We start from the raw sequence: 20262 nt of genomic DNA, 5'->3' as shown, positions 1-20262 counted from the left end.
CCAACGTCTTGCAAAACAGGCTCCCAGATTTCTGCATTGCTATTTCCATCTCAAAAAGAGTCCAAGCAGTTTTGACAAAATGGGGGCGTTTTAATGAGAATACCAGAATTTCACCATAAGACATAGGAGTAGACGCAGGCTATTCAGTCCATTGACTGAATCCTTGAGCCTGTTCTGCCATTCAATATTATCCTAGAGATTGTACTCAACTCCATTTAGGAGCCTTCATTCTGTATCCCTCATTATTCTTAACCAACAAAAATATAAATCAATCTTAGTGTTGACATTTTCAATTGATGTGGTCACAGCAACTTTCTGGGCAGAGAGCAAGTTCCAGATTTTCACATTCTTTCTGTGGCAAAGGTGTTTGTCGATGTCAGTCCTGAACAACCCAGTTCAAAATTGAAGATGACATTTCTTTTCTGCACTCCTGCCCCTCTATCACCCTATCCCATCCCCTCACCATCTTAAAAACATCTCTATTCAACAATCTTCGATCAATAATTATTATTATTTCATTTTTTTGTCTCCAAAGAAAGCAAGTGTCCCCTGTGTAACCTGTCCCTGCAGTTAGGCACTTAACATACAGCCTGTGCACACTGATCATTTTCAATTCATAACATGAACTGCTATTGTGATGTAGACAAAAATGGCAGCTGATTTGCATTAATAGCATCCATACAAATGACGAGCAGTTAGTTTTCAGTGGGTGTTGGTTGAGAGTGAGAGAGAGGTATTGCCTGGTGTCATCTGCAGAACTGTCTAGATTACGCGATGAAAGCTTCCAGAGTTCAATGGAACCACTGGGACAGGCAGACAGGAACTCAGTTGAACGGTTCATTCCGAGGAATGGCATTTCCCACAAGGTCACACTTTCTGCCAGTATTGGCCTGGCATTAGTAAGGTCAATCTTGGTGTGGCCTTGCCACTCCCAGGTATCCGAGTCAGAGATAGCAGCACGGTCTACTGAGTGAAACTAACTTTGTCCCCATTAGGCAACGGGACCGAGCACTGGAGAAGCTCCTTCTGGTTAAAGTGGTTGAGCTGCTGACGCTATCATACCGCCTACTTGCACCGGTGGTTTCGGTGTAGTAAACTCACTCAAAAACACTCCTATACAGTCAGCAGAGTTTACACAGACCAAAAAAAGTGCATGAAAAAAAAACAGCTGCAGCTTTAATTACACACTACCCACAGACCACAAACTAATCATGGCACAAACACATCACATAAGCAATTTTTCTCAGTGCTTGTTTGCAGTCCAGACCAAAACTGACATCACCCAGCACAACACATACCAGCCTCCCCACTACTGAGCTCCAAGCCTGCCACAGTCAATGGTTAAGGCGTTCTGTTGTGACAAGTTAACCACAGCATCGACCTTCCCTTTGCCAGTCATGGGCTCAAGTCTGTGCCCAAAACCTCGCTTGGCTGGGAAAGGCCTCTGGAAAAATCACCTCAAGGGTCATCGCATCCAAGACTGTAAACTGGAATACAGTGAAAAGCTAAAGTGGAGCCAAAACAGTGTGTTGGGATATTACTCCGACCAAATAAACTGCTGCAGTAACTCAAGTTTTTGTTTGGACGTCATGGCGAATAATTGAGAGTTAGACAACCACAGAAAGGCAGACGGTGTTTAAATCAGGACAATTGCCTTGAGGCCCAAGCACCAAAACACAGCCACTGATCCGACTGCAGATTTGGTTCTCTTTGGGCCTTTGATTCACTATTCTCGACCAGGGAAACATATTATCGCAATCCCTTTTCAAGGTTATGGCAGCCCCTTCCACTGTTTGTTGATGGTGGAGTTTGCCTCTTGACTTTTCTGTCAAATCCCTGAAGCAACCAAAAATGCAATAGCTGCACAGTGTGTCTGTCAGTCCCTGAAAGCACTAACACTACACTTTGCGTTAGCACAAATAAATAGATTAACATCAGTCATTTTAGCAAAAACATTGTCTCACCTCAAACAAAACAAAAATAATTTGCACAGACTTTGAACAATCTAAGTTTGTGAGAAGATTTGTAGCTCGGGTGCTCGTTGTTGTGGTTCTGTTCGCCGAGCTGGGAGTGTGTGTTGCAGACGTTTCATCCCCTGTCTAGGTGACACCCTCAGTGCTTGGGAGCCTCCTATGAAGCGCTTCTGTGATGTTTCCTCTGGCATTTAGAGTGATTTTTATCTGCCGCTTCCGGTTGTCAGTTCCAGCTGTCCGCTGCAGTGGCCGGTATATTGGGTCCAGGTCGATGTGCTTATTGATTGAATCTGTGGATGAGTGCCATGCCTCTAGGAATTCCCTGGCCGTTCTGTTTGGCTTGTCATATGATAGTAGTGTTGCCCCAGTCGAACTCATGTTGCTTGTCATCTGCATGTGAGGCTAAGAATAGCTGGTCGTGTCATTTTGTGGCTAGTTGGTGTTCATGGATGCAGATCATTAGTTGTCTTCCTGTTTGTCCTATGTAGTGTTTTCTGCAGTCCTTGCATGGGAGTTTGTACACAACATTGGTTTTGCTCATGTTGGGTATCGGGTCCTTCGTTCTGGTGAAAGGACTGCACAAAACACTACATAGGACAAACAGGAAGACAGCTAACGGTCCACATCTATGAACACCAACTTGCCACGAAATGACACGACCAGCTATCCTTAGTAGCCACACATTCAGATGACAAGCAACATGAGTTCGACTGGGACAACACTACTATTATAGGACAAGCCAAACAGAGAACAGCCAGGGAATTCCTAGAGGCTTGGCACTCATCCACAGATTCAATCAATAAACACATCGACCTGGACCCAATATACCAACCACTGCAACGGACAGCTGGAACTGACAACCCGAAGCGGCAGATACAAACCACTATAAATGCTGGAGGAAACATCACAGAAGCGCTTCACAGGAGGCTCCCAAGCACTGAGGATGTTACCTAGACTGGGGACGAAACGTCTGCAACACAAATTCCCAGCTCGGCAAACAGAACCACAACAACTTAGATTGTTTTTTACTCTAGGTCAAAGGTGACTGAAGGGTGGCTTATCACAATTATTGAAAATTATGAAGGTGTTAGTTAGGTTGAACCCAGTGGAAAGACTAAAACTAGGGACAATTAACTGAAGAATACGCAACAGTACATTTGAATTCAGGAGAAACAGCAGCATTTGGACAGTAGCGAGAAGGTTAAACTTATAGTTGAGAAGAGCACAATAGACTCATCCAAGGGGAGACCAGATAGGCACATGGACAAAGGAATTGATGGGTATGCTGAGAGATTGAAATGAAAATTAGGAAGACGAAGGCCATGTTACGCATAAATACGTTGTACCAAACGGCCTATTTCTTTGAGTAGATGTTACATAATTCATTAAACACATCAATATCATTGATAATACCACAAAGCCCAATTCCAATCAAGAGCAAGGGGAGAGACTTCCAATTAGTTCAATTTAAACACATTCTGATAAATCATTGTCCTCCCCTCCAGAGATATGGGCTAACTTCTTGAACCACTGCAGTAAACATAATAGACCATTTCAGAGGGCACCAAGGGTCAGACACAGTGTGGGACTGGATCCTTGTGCTGGCCAGATCAGAGATGGACACCATTATTCTGAACGATAAAAGAGGAAGCAATGTGGATTTTCTGTGGGAGCACAAATAGGCCATTCAGCCTATCAAGTCTCAATTTGGTAACTTTTCTTGGATATCATAATTCCAATTGCCAGTGGGACTATTTTAGCCTCTTTGTTGCTAGTCCGGGAGCTGTGCTACAACATGATCATATCTGACCATCTCAGAAAGGCAGCTGCCTTTATTGCTTTTGCAGTTCTAATGAGCCTGTTGTGTAGAAGGCTTTTGCTGTTTTCACTTCAGATTTCTAATTTTGATTAATAATAAAAGTGGATAAATGTTTGCATGGGTGTAGGATTGGAGTAAGGGTTAGGAACTGCAGAGTGTATGGAAGGCAGCTTGGGGAGACTGAACGCACTCCTGAGCCGTATAATTCAGTAAATGAACAATGCTGGTGAAACAACGACAGAGAGGAAAGCATATGAAACAGGGTCTGTTCTGAACTTAATGGCCTCAACTCACAAAGTGGTTTAGTTGATTAAGCAGAGTTGCGAATGGTGAGGACTAGCCAGGCGCAGGTCTAGCAAACAGCTGCCTCCCAGCCCCACTTTAGTCCAACCAGGCCTGCTGCCTTTAACAGGATCTGTGCAGTGTCTGAAGCTATTCCTGTGGGATCCCTGTCACCAAAGCTCGAGATGGATGATAATCGGATGCAGAGACACATCGCAGCCTGTGACTGCAGTGTGCAGATAGGAGAGATTAGTGTCATTCTGGAAAAGGAAGATGCAATAACAGAGATTAATGGAGCAACACTATCTGTCAACCAGCCACTTGGAGAGAAAAGCTTACCTGTTTGTGCATTTCAATGTTCAGGCCATAGGACATTTCATAGTACTGGAAAACAAAAAAGGGAAGGAGAGAGAGCATTAATGCTGGGAAACTGTGAATCTGCAGTTTGAAGCTCACATGGTTATAATCACAGAGGAAGACACCGTTCAGCCCCTTTAGAGTATGCCAATGCTGAATACTCCACACTGCCTCCTTTCCTGTCAGTATATCCTCCTATTCTCATCCTCCTACATTCATGTATCCTTTGTCATTCGCTCACTGCATTGTTGATGAAATGGAAGAGCAATTTGTTTCTGAAGTGTTAATGGTAAAGGTATCGAGGCACACAGAGCAGAGCAATGTGAGGAAGGTGCTAATGAACCAGCTATAATCAAACTGGGACAGCAAGCTGGAGGAGAGATCTCAATCAACTTGATATCCAGAGTCCCAGGCTAAAACTCTAGAGACATGGATTCAAATCTCACCACAGCAGCTGGTGCAGTTTTAAATCATTTAATAAAATCTGAGTTCATCGAATGATGATCATTAAGCCATCATCAAATACTGTAAAAAACCTACATCAGGTTCACTAATGTTCTTTAGAAACCAAAATCTGCCCCTCTTACCCAATCTGTTATGCGACACCTCAGACCCATGCATTACGGCTGACTCTTAACTGCTCTCTGAAATAGCGTAGCAACCCACTCTCAGTTCAGGGCAATTAATACTGGTCTTGTCAGGGACATCCATATCCCATGACAGAATTTTAATAAATGCCTACTACTAATACTGGGTTTTCATGGTCACTTTCCACCAAGAATTCCAATCCAACTAGAGGCCATTCTTATTTGGAATCCACTGATGTCTGCCATTTCATTTGTGTTCCAAAGCACATTCCTCAACAGAGATTCCAATTCTCACCAAACATCAGGGAAACGGCAATCCCTACATATCCAGAGTCCCAGGCTAAAACTCTAGAGACATGGATTCAAATCTCACCACAGCAGCTTTTGTCCAATACGTTCACAATGAAAGTGGGGGGGGAGAAAAGAGGTGGAAAAAGAGTATGGATGTTGTTTGTAACAGGGAGAGTGGACTTGCACTTAGCAGTATCCAACTCTAGCTCAATTTTAATGCGAGGGGAAAGGCAGTCAGCCCTTTGGACTGGACAAAGTTAATTTTCTCCCCCCACTTTTTCAGGGGATTTGAGAGCTAATGCCGCTCGAACTTCCCAACCCTTGTTGGTATGGGAATGTGTCACAAAGGCTTCTTAAACCTGTGTGGACTATGACCCAGAAGGTTATTGTATAGGGTAACTCCAGGATGTTGATGGCACTAGCAAGGAGTGCCTAAGTGCTATGTACAAGTTTGGAAGATGTAAAACCTTAAAGTTGATGGTGTTTTTCTAACAGCATGAAACTAAGCATTCAGCTGACCACATTCTTCAAAATTCTCTGACATCATTTTGTTCAAGCAAGTTTGGCCTGAAGATTGTGCAATAGTTCAACAAGTGCGTTATCTTCAGCTACTGCCTAACAGATATTGCACACAAACCACCACATACAATGAGCCAACATTATCCATTGTATCACCATATAATTTGGGCGAGTTAAAGGATTGCCTGATGTAACACTAAACTGTACACAGATCTGCCAGTCTCCAGTACGGGCACCTCCCTAAGCAGAGCTCTGAGATGGCACCCAAGCCAATAGCTTCCTGCCCAGTTTCTCACCTTTGTAAGTGCATTAACGGCATTTTAGCAACAACCTCACCAACCTCCTTACCTAACCTCTTCCACCATACACCCCTCTTCTTAATTATGAAGATACCTCAAAACTAAACTGATCAGTAAAGCAACCTGTTACATACGGTGTAGTGAACTGTCTGACTTACAGCTCACCTTTCAGTCAACTGCAAGCAGCTTTCTTGCTGGACTCTTTGGGAGTAAGTTTGCTGGAGAGCCTTAGAATATTCATGTTGACTAGATCTCAAATCGTTTCTACACCAGGGACCTCAGATATCCATTAAACTCCAGCTCTCCTTTATTCCCTGTGGCCTACATCATTAGAGATTTCTCAGCTCATTAAGACCCAGAGCAGACTCTGCAAGACAGAGTCAACTGCAGCCCAGAATGCAGGGGGCGATGCCAGTTACCTGTAACTTCTTCACCAGCATGCCACCCTATAAATTAGAATTAGAATCCCTACAGCGTGGAAACAGGCCCTTTTGTCCAATACGTTCACAATGAACCCCTCTGAAGAGTAACTCACCCAGACCCATTCCCCTACCATATTCTTACTTCTGACTAATACATCTAACCTACACATTCCTTCACACTGTGGGCAATTTAGCACAGCCAATTCACCTAACTGTGAATTGTGGGAGGAAACCAGAGCACCCGGAGGAAACTCAACGCAGATACGGGGAGAATGCGTAAACTCCACACAGACAGTCGCCCGAGGCTGGAATCAAACCCGGGTCCCTGGCGCTGTCAGGCAGCTGTGCTAACCACTGAGCCACCGTGCTGCCCCTCAGACTTCAACTGACAATCCACTTAACGACTGCTGCTCAGGGCACCAGCAGACTGGAGCTGTGATCTAGATTGGAAGAGCTTCCCTTCTGAACTACATGGGTTTCAGATTCTTTCTCCAGAAGAAACACAGTGAAGGGAGTCCATACATCATAAACATCACACTACCTGCTGCTTTGGTGCATGCACGATTATATCTCCAGGATATAAATAACATTAACTGGAATCTTTAATCACTAGTTTATGTGAGATCACGGGGAGGAGAGGGTTTTGCTGGAATTTAATACTGGAATGGCTGGAAAATATTAATCAGTAATTCTTTGTTTTAAGGCAGCAATGCCTCCCAGCTGCTTGGAGATTATATTTACCCAGGACATACACAAAGTACTCTCTCCCTTGTCTACATTTGTTAGATTTTAAACAAAAAAATAGCAATCAAGTCAGCACCAGTTACATTCCACTGGGAATTCTAGTAATGGAGATGGGGGTAGGACTAGTAACAAAAGGAAAACAGAAGTTTGGGTAGTGAGAAAATACCACCCAGTGTCGAATTTTAAACTTTACAAACAGGAATATCCCCTGAAACAGGGAGGCTTTCAAAGGACCAATTACTGCAGGTTACCGGAAGTTGGAAATAAATCACAGGAAAAACAAAATACTGGAAGTTCAGAGTTGGTCAGGCAGCACATGTGGAGAATTCCACCGAGAATCAGGGATAGACTCAGCACAGGAGAGGGCCATTCAACCCATCACACCTGTACCAGCTCCTTGAAAAAGAGCTGTCCAATCTTTTGCCCATTTCCCATGACCCTACAAGTATCGTTCCACCAAAGTATTTCTCCAATTTCCTATTGCAACCACTATAGGGTATGCTTCGATCACCTTTTCAAGCAGTGCAACCCAGATCATGACTTACTAATCATTCTGCGATTTCTCATCTGCATTTGTGGCCATCAGGTGGCAGGCGTACGGTTGGGTTTGGCCACGAATAGCCCACTCATAGTATTCAGTCTGTACATGCAGACAGGAGTAGCTGGGTGAGAGACTTTGAAGATAAAATAGCTCTAGCTAATGAAAGTAGTTCCAACTGCAAAACCCTCCCCCAGGCTTCAGGAGGTGAGGGAAGAAGGTGCAGAATATTGGAGATCTAAAGGCAAATGAACACGTGGGTTCAGCTGGTCGTTTCTCCCGACAGCTCGAAAGATCAACTCAGTCCTCACTTCCTTTCTACCTTATGCAGCATCTCCCACTGCTTCCTGTGCTATCCCATAGCCAAGGATTGCCGCATTGAGAATGAAGACAGTAAGGACAATAGTAGAAATGCTAGATTGTCATTTCTCAATCGCATCACTTGTCTAATTGCATTCTGACGTAGTAACTGACAACAAGAAATTTGATAGCTGCAGCAATCAAGAGAAATTTGATGTACAGCATATTTTTTTTAAACAATGGAGTGTATTATATTGCAAATCTCTTTACGATTGCAACCGTAGGGGCATTTCTTGCTGACTGGCCTTCATTAAAGTGTTTTCAAGTCGGTCACACTTCACTGTCAAAGAACAGAGGGCATGTACAAACGCCAGCCATTTCTTGGCATTATTTTCTGATCCCTGTGACGTGGTTCCTTCCTCAGAGACAGGAACCATGGCAATTTGCAGAAACTATCCCTCCGCTCCCCGCACCGCCCCCCGCAAAATTAGCCTCAGATGGTGACAGGAATAACATCAATAACAACTTGCATCAATCGAGAGCTTTCACATGGAGTACACTTGGCCAGAGGCTGAAACGTAGATGAACAGGAGAATGAAGTGGTCGGAAAAATGACTGGAATGGGCATTTGAAGCTTAATGAGTGTGATAGCTCTGGAATGTGCACTGTTACTGGTAGAACAGACGGGAGAGGGAGGGAGTGAGGGGTCAGGGGGCAGAGGCTGCAATCAAAAGATTGAAGAACACAGGCCAGAACTCCCTCAGGCTGTCAGGCTACTGACACAAGAGATAGATTTGCAAAAGGGAGGTTGAGATTTCTGGAACCTGTAGGGATAGTGATAATGAATAAAGTAGGACATTAAGAGGCAGGACAAATATTTATACAGAATTCACAGGAGAGCAATTGGCGAAAGAAAGGTTCAGATCCTGCTTGATTTGTACTCCTCCCTTGCCTATACAACCATAACAGTGCGGACTGGGATTCAAAGCCCAAGGTTTTCTGGTGTAAATGGGAGAAATAGTCCTGCAAACTCGTTAACCCAGTGAACCATGAAGGAAGTCACCTTTCACAGATGCGAAGTACTGATCGCATCATTGGAAACGGACTCTGAGGATGAATTAAGAAGCACAGTTCCAGTGGCTAGACTGCTATAGCCTCTTAAACCCCAGATTATCTATACTTACTTCAATTCCACTCCTTCATACTGCCAGATCGAGTCTCTCCACGGATGACAATGTTTCAGAAACAATATTTGTGTTACAAAAGCTAACTCCAGAAGCTTGGTTGGAATTCTTAGCTGCAAGTCAGCATTGGAAAAGTCACCCTAGATGTTCTGTTGCTGTACAATTAGACTAGTGCAGGCTGCATTTAAATCTTAACAAATTACGAACCAGCAACATGACTTTGTTGTAAGCCCTGCAGTAATATCATGATGCAACAGCTACTTCGACATAAGTACATGATATACTGCAGCCCAGACACAGGCTTTTTCAGCATTACAGGGCTCTGCCAAGTGTTTATATTCCACCCAAACCTCCTCCCATCTCATTCGAATTAGCAAACACTTCTACTCCTTCACTTGTTGCTCCAGCATCTTGTGCACAGTTTTTGTAGCTGGCCACCAGCAATGGTGAGCCCAGTAAGTTTGGTTCAGCTAAGGGAGAGGAGGTGAGAGTGCGTCGGAGTTAGTCCTGAAGCCACCTGGACTGGAAAGGAGAACGTGAAGAGGAGAACGGATTTTTTTTCCGAATCTGGATCTGGGAAGAGGAGAGGGGGGGGGGGGGAAGCTAATCCCGCTCATAAGAGAATTGAGAAACTTAAAATGCTTCGCAAAAGCAGCAGGAAATTACTTGTTTTACTAAACGATTAGTTATGGTCTGGAAATGTGGAGGAGGGTGGCTCAATAGAGGCATTTGTGACGGTATTAGACGTTTACTTAAAATCGAAACAGTGCACAGGGTTACAGAGCAAAGGCAGGAGATTGGCACAATGGGCCAAATGGCCTCTTCCTGCTCTGTAATAATTCTGATATTCCGTGATGTGCATGTCAGAAAACTTCCTCCTTCTGGTTTTGTTGTTGAGAGAAACAGAGCAGAAAGCCAGGACACCACTTTGAAATGGCCTGTTTGTTGAGGAGCCTATCAATCAGTTAAAAAGAGGAACTCAACCACAGTCATGAGGTCAGCCTTTCATTATCGTTCTCCTTTGGCAAGAACACTGTGTCCCCTCTTATTTCGGCTTTGCATAATGCTACTGCATAGTTTTCACATTAATAACCATTAGCGTATGTCATTACTGAGGACGTGTAATTTCCTGTGGGAATCTCCACCCTATCCAATCATGAAATTGGTAGGGCTGGGTGAGAGTTTATGATGAGTTTGAGGACAGAACTGTGCCTCCATAGAACAATGATCACACTGTGCTCCAACCACAGGAATGAGAAACTGAGGGACAAAACATTGCAGAGAAAAAAAATGACCACTCCAATAGAGTTTAGTTCTCCTGTGTAAGACCTCATGGGTAAGGTACCCAGCTAACTTTAAAAATGTAGGTAGAGATTTCAAGATGAGCTAATAGTTGGAGCCATACACATCCATTTTTGTCCCATGCTAAAACACTGGGTATGGTCCAAAAGTATTTCATTGGATGTAAACTGCTTTCAAGTGTTCACTAATCATGAAAGACCCTGAATAAATGGGAGCTTGTCACTCTAAGTTCATTTATCAATGTCCTGATCTTTTGAAATTATTAATAAATCCAGTGTTGTTGCCAACAATCAGGAATAGGAATGTAAGAGCAGATGCAGGCTATTCACCCACTCTAGCCTAATCTCCCCTGCAATTTGATTGTACTGAAACCAATCCAGCTGCAGGCAAGTCTAGTTACCTTCAAATTCAATCGCTATGTACTGGTATCGATCATGCGTTTCATGTTGAAACCTCTCAAAAGCACTTCACACAATAGGCAACTTTTGTAATGCAGTTTCAGATGTTACATGGACAAATGAGACAGCTATTCAATGGCAGCATTATCCCACAGACATGGGAGAAACAACAAGGTCATTTGCTTTCGGGCATTATTTGTTGGAGGAAGGAATTTTGGCTAGCGCACACGAGCTGGTAAACTCCATTAAAAGTTTAAAACACAATATTGAATTACTAAGCAGTTAATCAGAGTCAGTTTTCAAGCATTTCCAGTTGCAATGTTATGTTTGACCAACCTTGTACAATTCTTGTCTCAAATCAACAGAGGATAGATAAATTGAACAACAGATGGGTTGCTGGGATGCAGAAGGACAATAATTATGAAGGGGCGAAACTCAACATGCAACTGTTTGGTGGTGGTGGTGGGGGGGAGCTGGTTGGTGGAGGAGGGTGTGTGGTCATGGAGACCACAATCTCCTTGGGTATGGTGGAGTGATGTGAGGGGGTAAGGCATCATGATGGTTCACATAGTAGGGCTGAGGCTCAGGGGGCAAGGTTGAGAGATGAAGTGATTAATTCATAAGAGGTGCGTGGGACAGTGTGAAGTTCAGTATCACCGGGCTTGACAGGAAGAAAGGACAAAGGAGGCAAGCGTGACCCGCATTCCATTCCATACTCATTGAAAGCATGACGACAGAATGGCAATGGAACATGGCTGTGACCACATCCAGAACAGGCACAGGAGAGAGAGAGAAAAAGCAAGAGAAAGAAAAAGTGCGACAGAAAGAAAGAGAGAGAGAGAACTATTGGACAGGCAAAGGACTGAATAACGATATGGACGCAGGGATGAACAGCTATTAATGGGGACTGTTAACGATTAGGAAATAGTGAGAACTGCAGATGCTGGAGAGTCAGAGTCGATGAAGTGTGGCATTTGAAAAGCACAGGTCAGGCAGCATCTGAGGAATAGGAGAGTCAACATTTCAAGCATAAGCCCATCATATCAGGCCCTGATGAAGGATCCCCTCCAAAATGTCGATTCTTCCACTCCTTGGATACTGCCTGACCTGCTGCGCTTTTTTTCAGTGCCACACTTTATCAACACAGTGGCTTACAATGGGTTGTGTATAGTAGCAGACAGCAGACACTGAAGTCATCTGAAATACATGCAGTGTGGGATATAAATCCTGGTCACAACTGACCTTGACCATGACATTAAAGTCAGACAGTCTTCTCTGTGATGAAGGAATCCCAGGAGATCCCAGCAGTAGTGAGCACTTCTCCACTTTCATAAGTGGGAAGGTAGGACTGGCAGGGTACCACAGAGGCGTGGTATACAGGCAATGAGGCAAGTTTCAGAGAATGGAGTGACAGATCTTGTTTGGATCCGCAGGGAGAAACCCTTCTCAAAACTCACCAAACTGCAGTGAAAAATGACTGAACACCACTTGATTACTGCCTTGGTCAGTATTCCTTCCATTAATCGATATTTTAGATTTACCAGCATTATCCATTCCTAATCTTTCAGTTTCTTTCAATACAAAAGAAACAAATGACAGGCAAAAGTAGACATTGGGCCACTTCAAACTGATGCTGGAAGCCTATTGATGGGAGATAAGGAAATAGCAGGAGAACTTAACAAGTACTTTGCATCAGTCGTCACAGTGGAAGACATGAGTAATATCCCAACAATTAAAGGGAGTCAGGGGTCTGAGTTGAGTATGGTTGCCATTACAAAAGAGAAAGTGCTAGAAAAGCTAAAAGGTCTTAAAATTGATAAATCTCCTGGCCCTGATGGGATACACCCTAGAGTTCTGAGAGAGGTGGCTAAGGAAACAGCAGAGGCATTGGTTGAGATCTTTCAAGAGTCACTGGAGTCAGGGAAAGTCCCGGATGATTGGAAGATGGCTGTTGTAACCCCCTTGTTCAAGAAAGGATCAAGACAAAAGATGGAAAATTATAGGCCGATAGCCTAACCTCGGTTGTTGGTAAAATTCTAGAATCCATCATTAAGGATGAGGTTTCTAAATTCATGGAAGAGCAGAGTCTGATTAGAACAAGTCAGCACGGATTTAGTAAGGGGAGGTCGTGTCTGACAAACCTGTTGGAATTCTTTAAACAGGTGACAAGTAGGTTAGACCAGGGAAACCCAGTGGATGTGGTCTATCTAGACTTCCAAAAGGCCTTTGATAAGGTGCCACACGGGAGGCTGCTGAGTAAGGTGAGGGCCCATGGTATGGATTGAGGATTGGCTGTCTGACAGAAGGCAGAGAGTTGGGATAAAAGGTTCTTTTTTGGAATGGCAGCCGGTGACAAGCGGTGTCCCGCAGGGTTCAGTGTTGGGGCCGCAGCTGTTCACATTATATATTAATGATCTGGATGAAGGGACTGGGAGCATTCTAGCGAAGTTTGCCGATGATACGAAGTTAGGTGGACAGGCAGGTAGTACTGAGGAAGTGGGGAGGCTACAGAAGGATCTAGATAGTTTGGGAGAGTGGTCCAGGAAATGGTTGATGGAATTCAATGTGAGCAAATGTGAGGTTTTGCACTTTGGAAAAAAGAATAAAAGCATAGACTACTTTCTAAACAGTGAGTAAATTCGTAAAGCCTAAGTACAAAGGGATCTGGGAGTGCTCGTCGAGGATTCTGTAAAGGTAAATATGCAGGTTGAATCCGTGATTAAGAAAGTGAATGCAATGTTGTCATTTATCTCAAGAGGGTTGGAATATAAAGCACCGTTGTGCTACTGAGACTTTAATAAAGCTCTGGTTAGGCCCCATTTGGAGTACTGTGTCCAGTTTTGGTCCCCACACCTCAGGAGGGACATACTGGCACTGGAGCGTGTCCAGCAGAGATTCACACAGATGATCCCTGGAATGGTAGGTCTAACATACGAGGAACGGCTGAGGATCCTGGGATTGTATTCATTGGAGTTTAGAAGATTAAGGGGAGATTTAATAGAAACTTACAAGTTAAAACATGGCTTGGAAAGGGTGGACGCTAGGAAATTGTTTCCGTTAGGCGAGGAGACTAGGACCCGTGGACACAGCCTTAGAATTAAGGGGGGGTAAATTCAGAACAGAAATGCGGAGACATTTCTTCAGCCAGAGAGTGGTGGGCCTGTGGAATTCATTTCCGCAGAGTGCAATGGAGGCCGGGATGCTAAATGTCTTCAAGGCAGAGATTGATAAATTCTTGATGTCACAAGGAATTAAAGGGCTACGGGGAGAATGCTGGTAAGTGGAGTTGAAATGCCCATCAGCCATGATTGAATGGCGGAGTGAACTCGATGGGCCGAATGGCCTTACCTCCACTTCTATGTCTTATGGTCTAATGGCTGCACAATAATGCAGTCTTTACCGTTGTTAGTTACATGGGTTATTAAAAAATTGCAGGTCGTGGATTTTGTAAAAAGGATGTTGGATCCATGGCTTTTATTTTAAATTTAGATTCTCTGAAGAGTGAAGACACCCAGACTTGCATAGGTCCTTCATTCAGCCACAGCTGGAGTGTGCGATACCATTTTGGAAACCGCAGGTAGAAAGGAAATTAAGATTACAAGGAAATGTCGCATCCACTTCGCTGGATTTGAGGAATGAGAAATTTTAGATAATAAAAGGAAGACTTGAGCAGCCAGAGATTTTCTCACCAAGTTGATTAAGGAGGTCAAAATTATAAACTGGTTATAAATATAAATACCCTTGTTCAGCATAATGCTGATAAAAGTGTACATTTTTAATGTAATCATGAGAGAATTAAATGAGAGTTCAAAAATTTCCATATACAGAGGTGGGTTGAATTTTGTGGTAGTTCATTGAAAAGAATTTTTGGCTAAAACAATGTGAGTTCATTACTTGGAAAGAGTGAATTTTAAATGCATACTGGAATGAACAGATCCCATAGGGAGAGATCAGCAAGGGCACAGGTTTGATAGCCTAGCTGGGCAGTCCTCTGCTGCAACATTATAAGAACTCCTTGTATTTCTTCAAAGTCATACCATGGAATCTTTAAATATCTAAACCACTAACAGACAGGAAGAGGGTTTACTGACTCATCCAAAGCAGTCACTCTGACAATGCAGCAGGGTCAACCAAGTTTACTTCTGCACTCTTATGCAGAGGAGGATATCCTAGTGCATCAGGAAAAAGGTCACAAAGTCAGTACAGTGGGGACTAGGAATCCCAAAATCAGTCCTTTTCCTCTTTGTGAAGGGTATTTTCCTGGTCTATAGAGTTGGGGGTGGATATCGTTAACAACAATGCTGAAATTATGACAAGTTGTTTCATCATCTTGACTTACATGGATTAGAGGGAAACATCAGTCAGTGTCCCTGTACCTGATCATAATCAGTGCTGAGAAGGTGGGCAAGTGGTAAGAGCTGGGTTTGCATCACGCTGTCTCAACATGAAGAGCAACAGATAAGATTACATCTTGCACCATCAAGTGTGAAACCCAGGCATTTTCAGATTGGGTATTGCAGAGTTAAATGCAGAATAAAACAACCTGCTAATCTTCAGCAACACTGACAGAGACCTAAACTCAGAAGAGCTTTTCTTGCTGCACTGACTTGCTACTTTCCCGAACCACGTTAGAGATGACACTGCAACGTCACATGCAGTGAAGCTCCAAATCCTGGAATGGATAACTGACCCTCGTTTGAGATGGGCTCATTGCTGGAATTTGACATCCGGGAGGGCACTTGCCTGGATTCAAAATTCAGCGCAAATTCCCCACATTCCCTGGCCCTAATTCACTTGTGAGTTCCCATCAGGGACACAATCAAAAACTGATCATCTCCTTGGTGACCCATGCATGCCCAAATCTACCATAATCTGGCCTTCCTTCATTGTTTCTCACAGTTCCTATGGTTTTACTGCCGACAAACACCACTTTGTTCTCTGTACCTGCGAGGAATTGAATGGAGACAATCCAAATTCATCTCACCGGAACGTCTCCTGGCAACAGTAAATCTTACAGCAGAGCTGCTTTCTTACAATGCTACCTTCCCAAGTAAGTGATCTCAATGTAAAGAGGCCTGATTTGGAAGACTTCCCTGGCATTGGAGATGGAATGCTTAAAACATGCATGACATATGCTAAGAGGACATATGCTACAGGTCCTGGTCAGACCCAATCTCCCAAGCCTCTGCTGCCCATTCGAACACTTGACCTGGATTTCACCAGTTCTTTAGGGACGGGCTAGAAGATGGGCAGGCTGGAAAGATGCACGCAGGAAAAAAGGGTGTGAGTTCTACTCATCATCTTTCTGCTGTTACGACACAGGGTAAACCCCTCTGCTAATTTAAACCAGCAACACAAGTGATTCACCCCATGCTGTAATCTGTAAAATTCAAGAGGCAAAGAACTGTCCCAGAAGTCACTAACGTACAAATTAACAACTTGATTTTTAAGAACTCAAACAGAATAATTCACGAACAACTATTTACAACTCCTTTCTCTAAACCTTTTTTTTTAACCTTCCCCTCTACAATACTGGTCGGATAAAAACCCCAATTGCAATTTACAATAAATATAATCACGTTTCAAAACCAGACAGATTTGCCAAGCGTCTTTTATAGATTTTCCTGTGTCTTCTTTTCTTCTTCTTAGGGATTCTGCTTCACAGATCTTTGATAGATAAAAAGGTACCTTTGAGAGAGCAGGCCTTTCTGCAAACAGTCTCTCTCAACGCTAGTGCTAGCTGCTCTTTGCTGCTCTGGGTAACTGTTCAAAACATCGGATATTTATACCCCAAAACATCGGATCATTTCATTGGTTTAGTGATTTCAAAACATTATTTTTTCAAATTTGATTGGATTTCAATAACTTGGGGCATAACTTAAACTGATTGGCCAAATCCAAATTTGTTTTTGTACCCTGGCAACACAGCTCTTAGCTGTTTTGGCCAAATGTGACATTGTTACCTTGTTCAGGGCACTCTGTGCTTCTCTAAGTCCTTGCTAGCTCTTAACGGAACAGTACCCCTTATATCTTCATAACACTGCCATCAAGTAAGATGGTGGACAGTCTCCAACCCAGAACCCAGCTGAGTCCTTTAAAATTTGACAAAGAAGAAAAAAAACAAAAGAATTGTGGATGCTGGAAATCCCAAAAAAAAATCAGAAACTCAGCAAGTCTGGCAGCATCTGTAGAGAGAGAAAGCAGACTTTACATTTCTGCTCCTGTGGCCCTTCTTCAGTATAGTTCTGAAGGAGGTTTATTGGACCCAAAGCATTAACTCTGATCCTGCCAGACCTGCTGAGTTTCTCCAGAAATTTCAGTTTTATGTCCGAGGGCCGTTTCCCACATCAGTTGGTGTTTAACCATATGGAGATGCCAAGGAAATACTGGCAGCTTCCTGATACCTTTTGGTGGCTAGGTCCTCCCTGACAGCTACTCTTTGGCTCACTGGATCTTCTGGCAATGGCTGCCCTCTTACAGCAACAACATCAACTGGTTGCAGTCGTCCACATGCCCCTCACTGCATGCCTGACTCAATACAATTACCTGATCCTCAAGGTGCTATCATCCTCCAAGCACAGTTCCAGCAGCAACTACCAACTCCTTATGTTATGTATGAGCTTTGGTCCCTCTGAAAATCCAGAAGCTTTTGTGGGTTGGCCAGTTTCACTTAACTGGCTGCAGATGCAATCCTGGATCCAACTGATGATTAAAACGTGGTCACCCTCCCCCCAAAACACCCTCTTCCTCCCCCACTCTTGGGCCTGGCAGTGGAACCCCTTTCCTATTCTTCCAACTAGCCCCACAAAGCCCAGCCCCAGGTACTAATTTGAAGACCCATCATGTATTTCTACATGCATCACAACCAACCAACAGAAGTCACATTTTTATTCAGTATGCTTGCACCTAGTCTTTTGTGAGATGTGGACATTGTTGGACAAGTCAGCAGTTATGGCCCAGACCTAACTGCCCTTGCACTGAGTGGGTTGCTAGGGCCAATACACAGGGCAATTAAGAGTCAACCACATTGCTATGGGCCTGGAGTCACATATAAGCCAGACAAGGTCAGGATAAGAGATTCTTTCTCTAAAAAGGATACCAGTGAACGAGATTGGCTTTTTGCAACAGTGGCTTTACAGTCACCATGAAGGCAACTAGCTTTTAAATCCAGATTTACTTATTGAGTTTAAATTCCACTTGCTGCAGTCATGGGATTTGAACTCATGCCCTCAGAGAATTAGGCCTGGACTTCAGGATTTCTAGGCAAAAACAATGACTGCAGATGCTAGAAACCAGATTCTGGATCAGTGGTGCTGGAAGAGCACAGCATTTCAGGCAGCATCCAACGAGCAGCGAAATCGACGTTTTGGGCAAAAGCCCTTCATCAGGAATAAAGGCAGTGAGCTGGAAGCATGGAGAGATAAGCTAGAGGAGGGTGGGGTGGGGAGAGAGTAGCATAGAGTACAATGGGTGAGTGGGGGAGGAGATGAAGGTGATAGGTCAGGGAGGAGAGGGTGGAGTGGATAGGAGGAAAAGACGATAGACAGGTCGGACAAGTCATGTGCTGAACTGGAAGTTTGAAACTAGGATGAGGTGGGGGAAGGGGAAATGAGGAAGCTGTTGAAGTCCACATTGATGCCCTGGGGTTGAAGTGTTCGAAGGTGGAAGATGAGGCGTTCTTCCTCCAAGCATCTGGTGGTGAGGGAGCGGCGGCGGAGGCGGCCCAGGACCTCCGTGTCCTCTGCAGAGTGGGAGGGGGAGCTGAAATGTTGGGCCACGGGGCGGTGGGGTTGATTGGTGCGGGTGTCCCGGAGATGTTCCATAAAGCGCTCTGCTAGGAGGTGCCCAGTCTCCCCAATGTAGAGGAGACTGCATCGGGAGCAACGGATACAATAAATGATATTAGTGGATGTGCAGGTAAAACTTTGATGGATGTGGAATGCTCCTTTAGGGCCTTGGATAGAGGTGAGGGAGGAGGTGTGGGCACAGGTTTTACAGTTTCTGCGGTGGCAGGGGAAAGTGCCAGGATGGGAGGGTGGGTCTAGTCCAGTGACTTTACCACTACAGTGAAACTTGAAAAGGTTCAGAAAAGATTTACAAGGATGTTGCCAGTGTTGGAGGATGTGAGCTACAGGGATAGGCTGAACAGGCTGGGGTTGTTTTCACTGGAGAGTCAGAGGCGGAGGGTTGACCTTATAGAGATTTATAATATCTTGAGGGGCATGGATTAGGTAAATAGACAAGGTATTTTTCCTGCAGTGGGTGAGTCTAGAACTAGAAGGCATAGGTTTAGGGTGAGAGGAGGATAATTTATTAAAGGGACCGAAGGGGCAACATTTTCACACAGAGGGTGGTGCATGTATGGAATGAGCTGCCAGAGGAAGTGGTGGAGGCTGGTATAATTGCAACATTTGAAAGGCATTTGGTTGGGTGAATAGAAAGGGTTTAGAGGGATATGGGCCAAGTACTAGCAAATGGGAGTAGATTAGGTGAGGATACATCTGTTCGGCATGGACAAGTTGGACTGAAGGGTCAGTTTCCATGCTGTACATCGCTATGACTCTATGACCAGCACTCTGCTTAGCATATTGCTCCAAATAGAAAAGGATTCTTCAATGAATAAAGGGTTTTTGGGTTAATTTTCTTAATGAACTGGCTCATCTGGAACTCAGTGACATAGTTTGGATCCCAAACAGGAAAAGATTAGACAGCTTGAATTTAATGCTTTGTTTATATTAGGCCTGTAAAACGTGACCAAGGAATACATTTGCCTCGACTCAAACATATGAACCTTTGCTTTCTTGCCAAAGTTCTCTGTTCCTCTCCTCCCGCCACTCATCCCTTGCTTGGAGTCGAGTTCAACGGTGCCAGGCCTCCTCCAGTACCTCACCCAATGTGCGATATTTGGCAGTGGAGTGTTGGCTGGATAGATTACTTTACAGCTGAACTCAATCTGGTCTTTGGTCAGCAAATGTGCACACACGCATGTGCACTGGAACACGAGAGAGCCATGTCCACCCAGGAGGTGGAAGACTGCAACCAGCTGCAGTGCTCAACCGCTACCTTGCATTGTATTAACTCCATTAACAGACCACTCAGCCCAAATGATCCGCGCCAGTGTTTATGCTTCACACAAGCTGGTAGGATATTGCTAGCAGCTCCTAGGAATGGAGACATGAGGATGAAGCATAAGCACAAACTATTAATAGTTTATTGTCTATAAAGTGTTTACAGAAGTATTAGAGGG

The 20262-nt window shown here is 44.1% G+C and overlaps 1 protein-coding gene across 7 annotated transcripts in view; it reads right to left on the bottom strand.

The window, feature by feature from the left end:
- LOC132829139 (transducin-like enhancer protein 4) overlaps positions 1 to 20262 on the bottom strand; it is a 218736-nt gene that overhangs the window by 174274 nt on the left and 24200 nt on the right. For all 7 annotated transcript variants that reach the window (XM_060846467.1, XM_060846469.1, XM_060846470.1 and 4 more), the window contains exon 4: positions 4414 to 4458. In XM_060846467.1, the coding sequence (XP_060702450.1) occupies positions 4414 to 4458 (45 nt within the window). The remainder of the gene's footprint in view (positions 1 to 4413; positions 4459 to 20262) is intronic.

This window comes from Hemiscyllium ocellatum, chromosome 28, assembly GCF_020745735.1.
Source record: "Hemiscyllium ocellatum isolate sHemOce1 chromosome 28, sHemOce1.pat.X.cur, whole genome shotgun sequence".
Lineage (NCBI taxonomy): Eukaryota > Metazoa > Chordata > Chondrichthyes > Orectolobiformes > Hemiscylliidae > Hemiscyllium > Hemiscyllium ocellatum.
The sequence above is the reverse complement of the archived record's forward strand: the minus strand, read 5'-3'. Positions and strand labels throughout refer to the sequence as shown.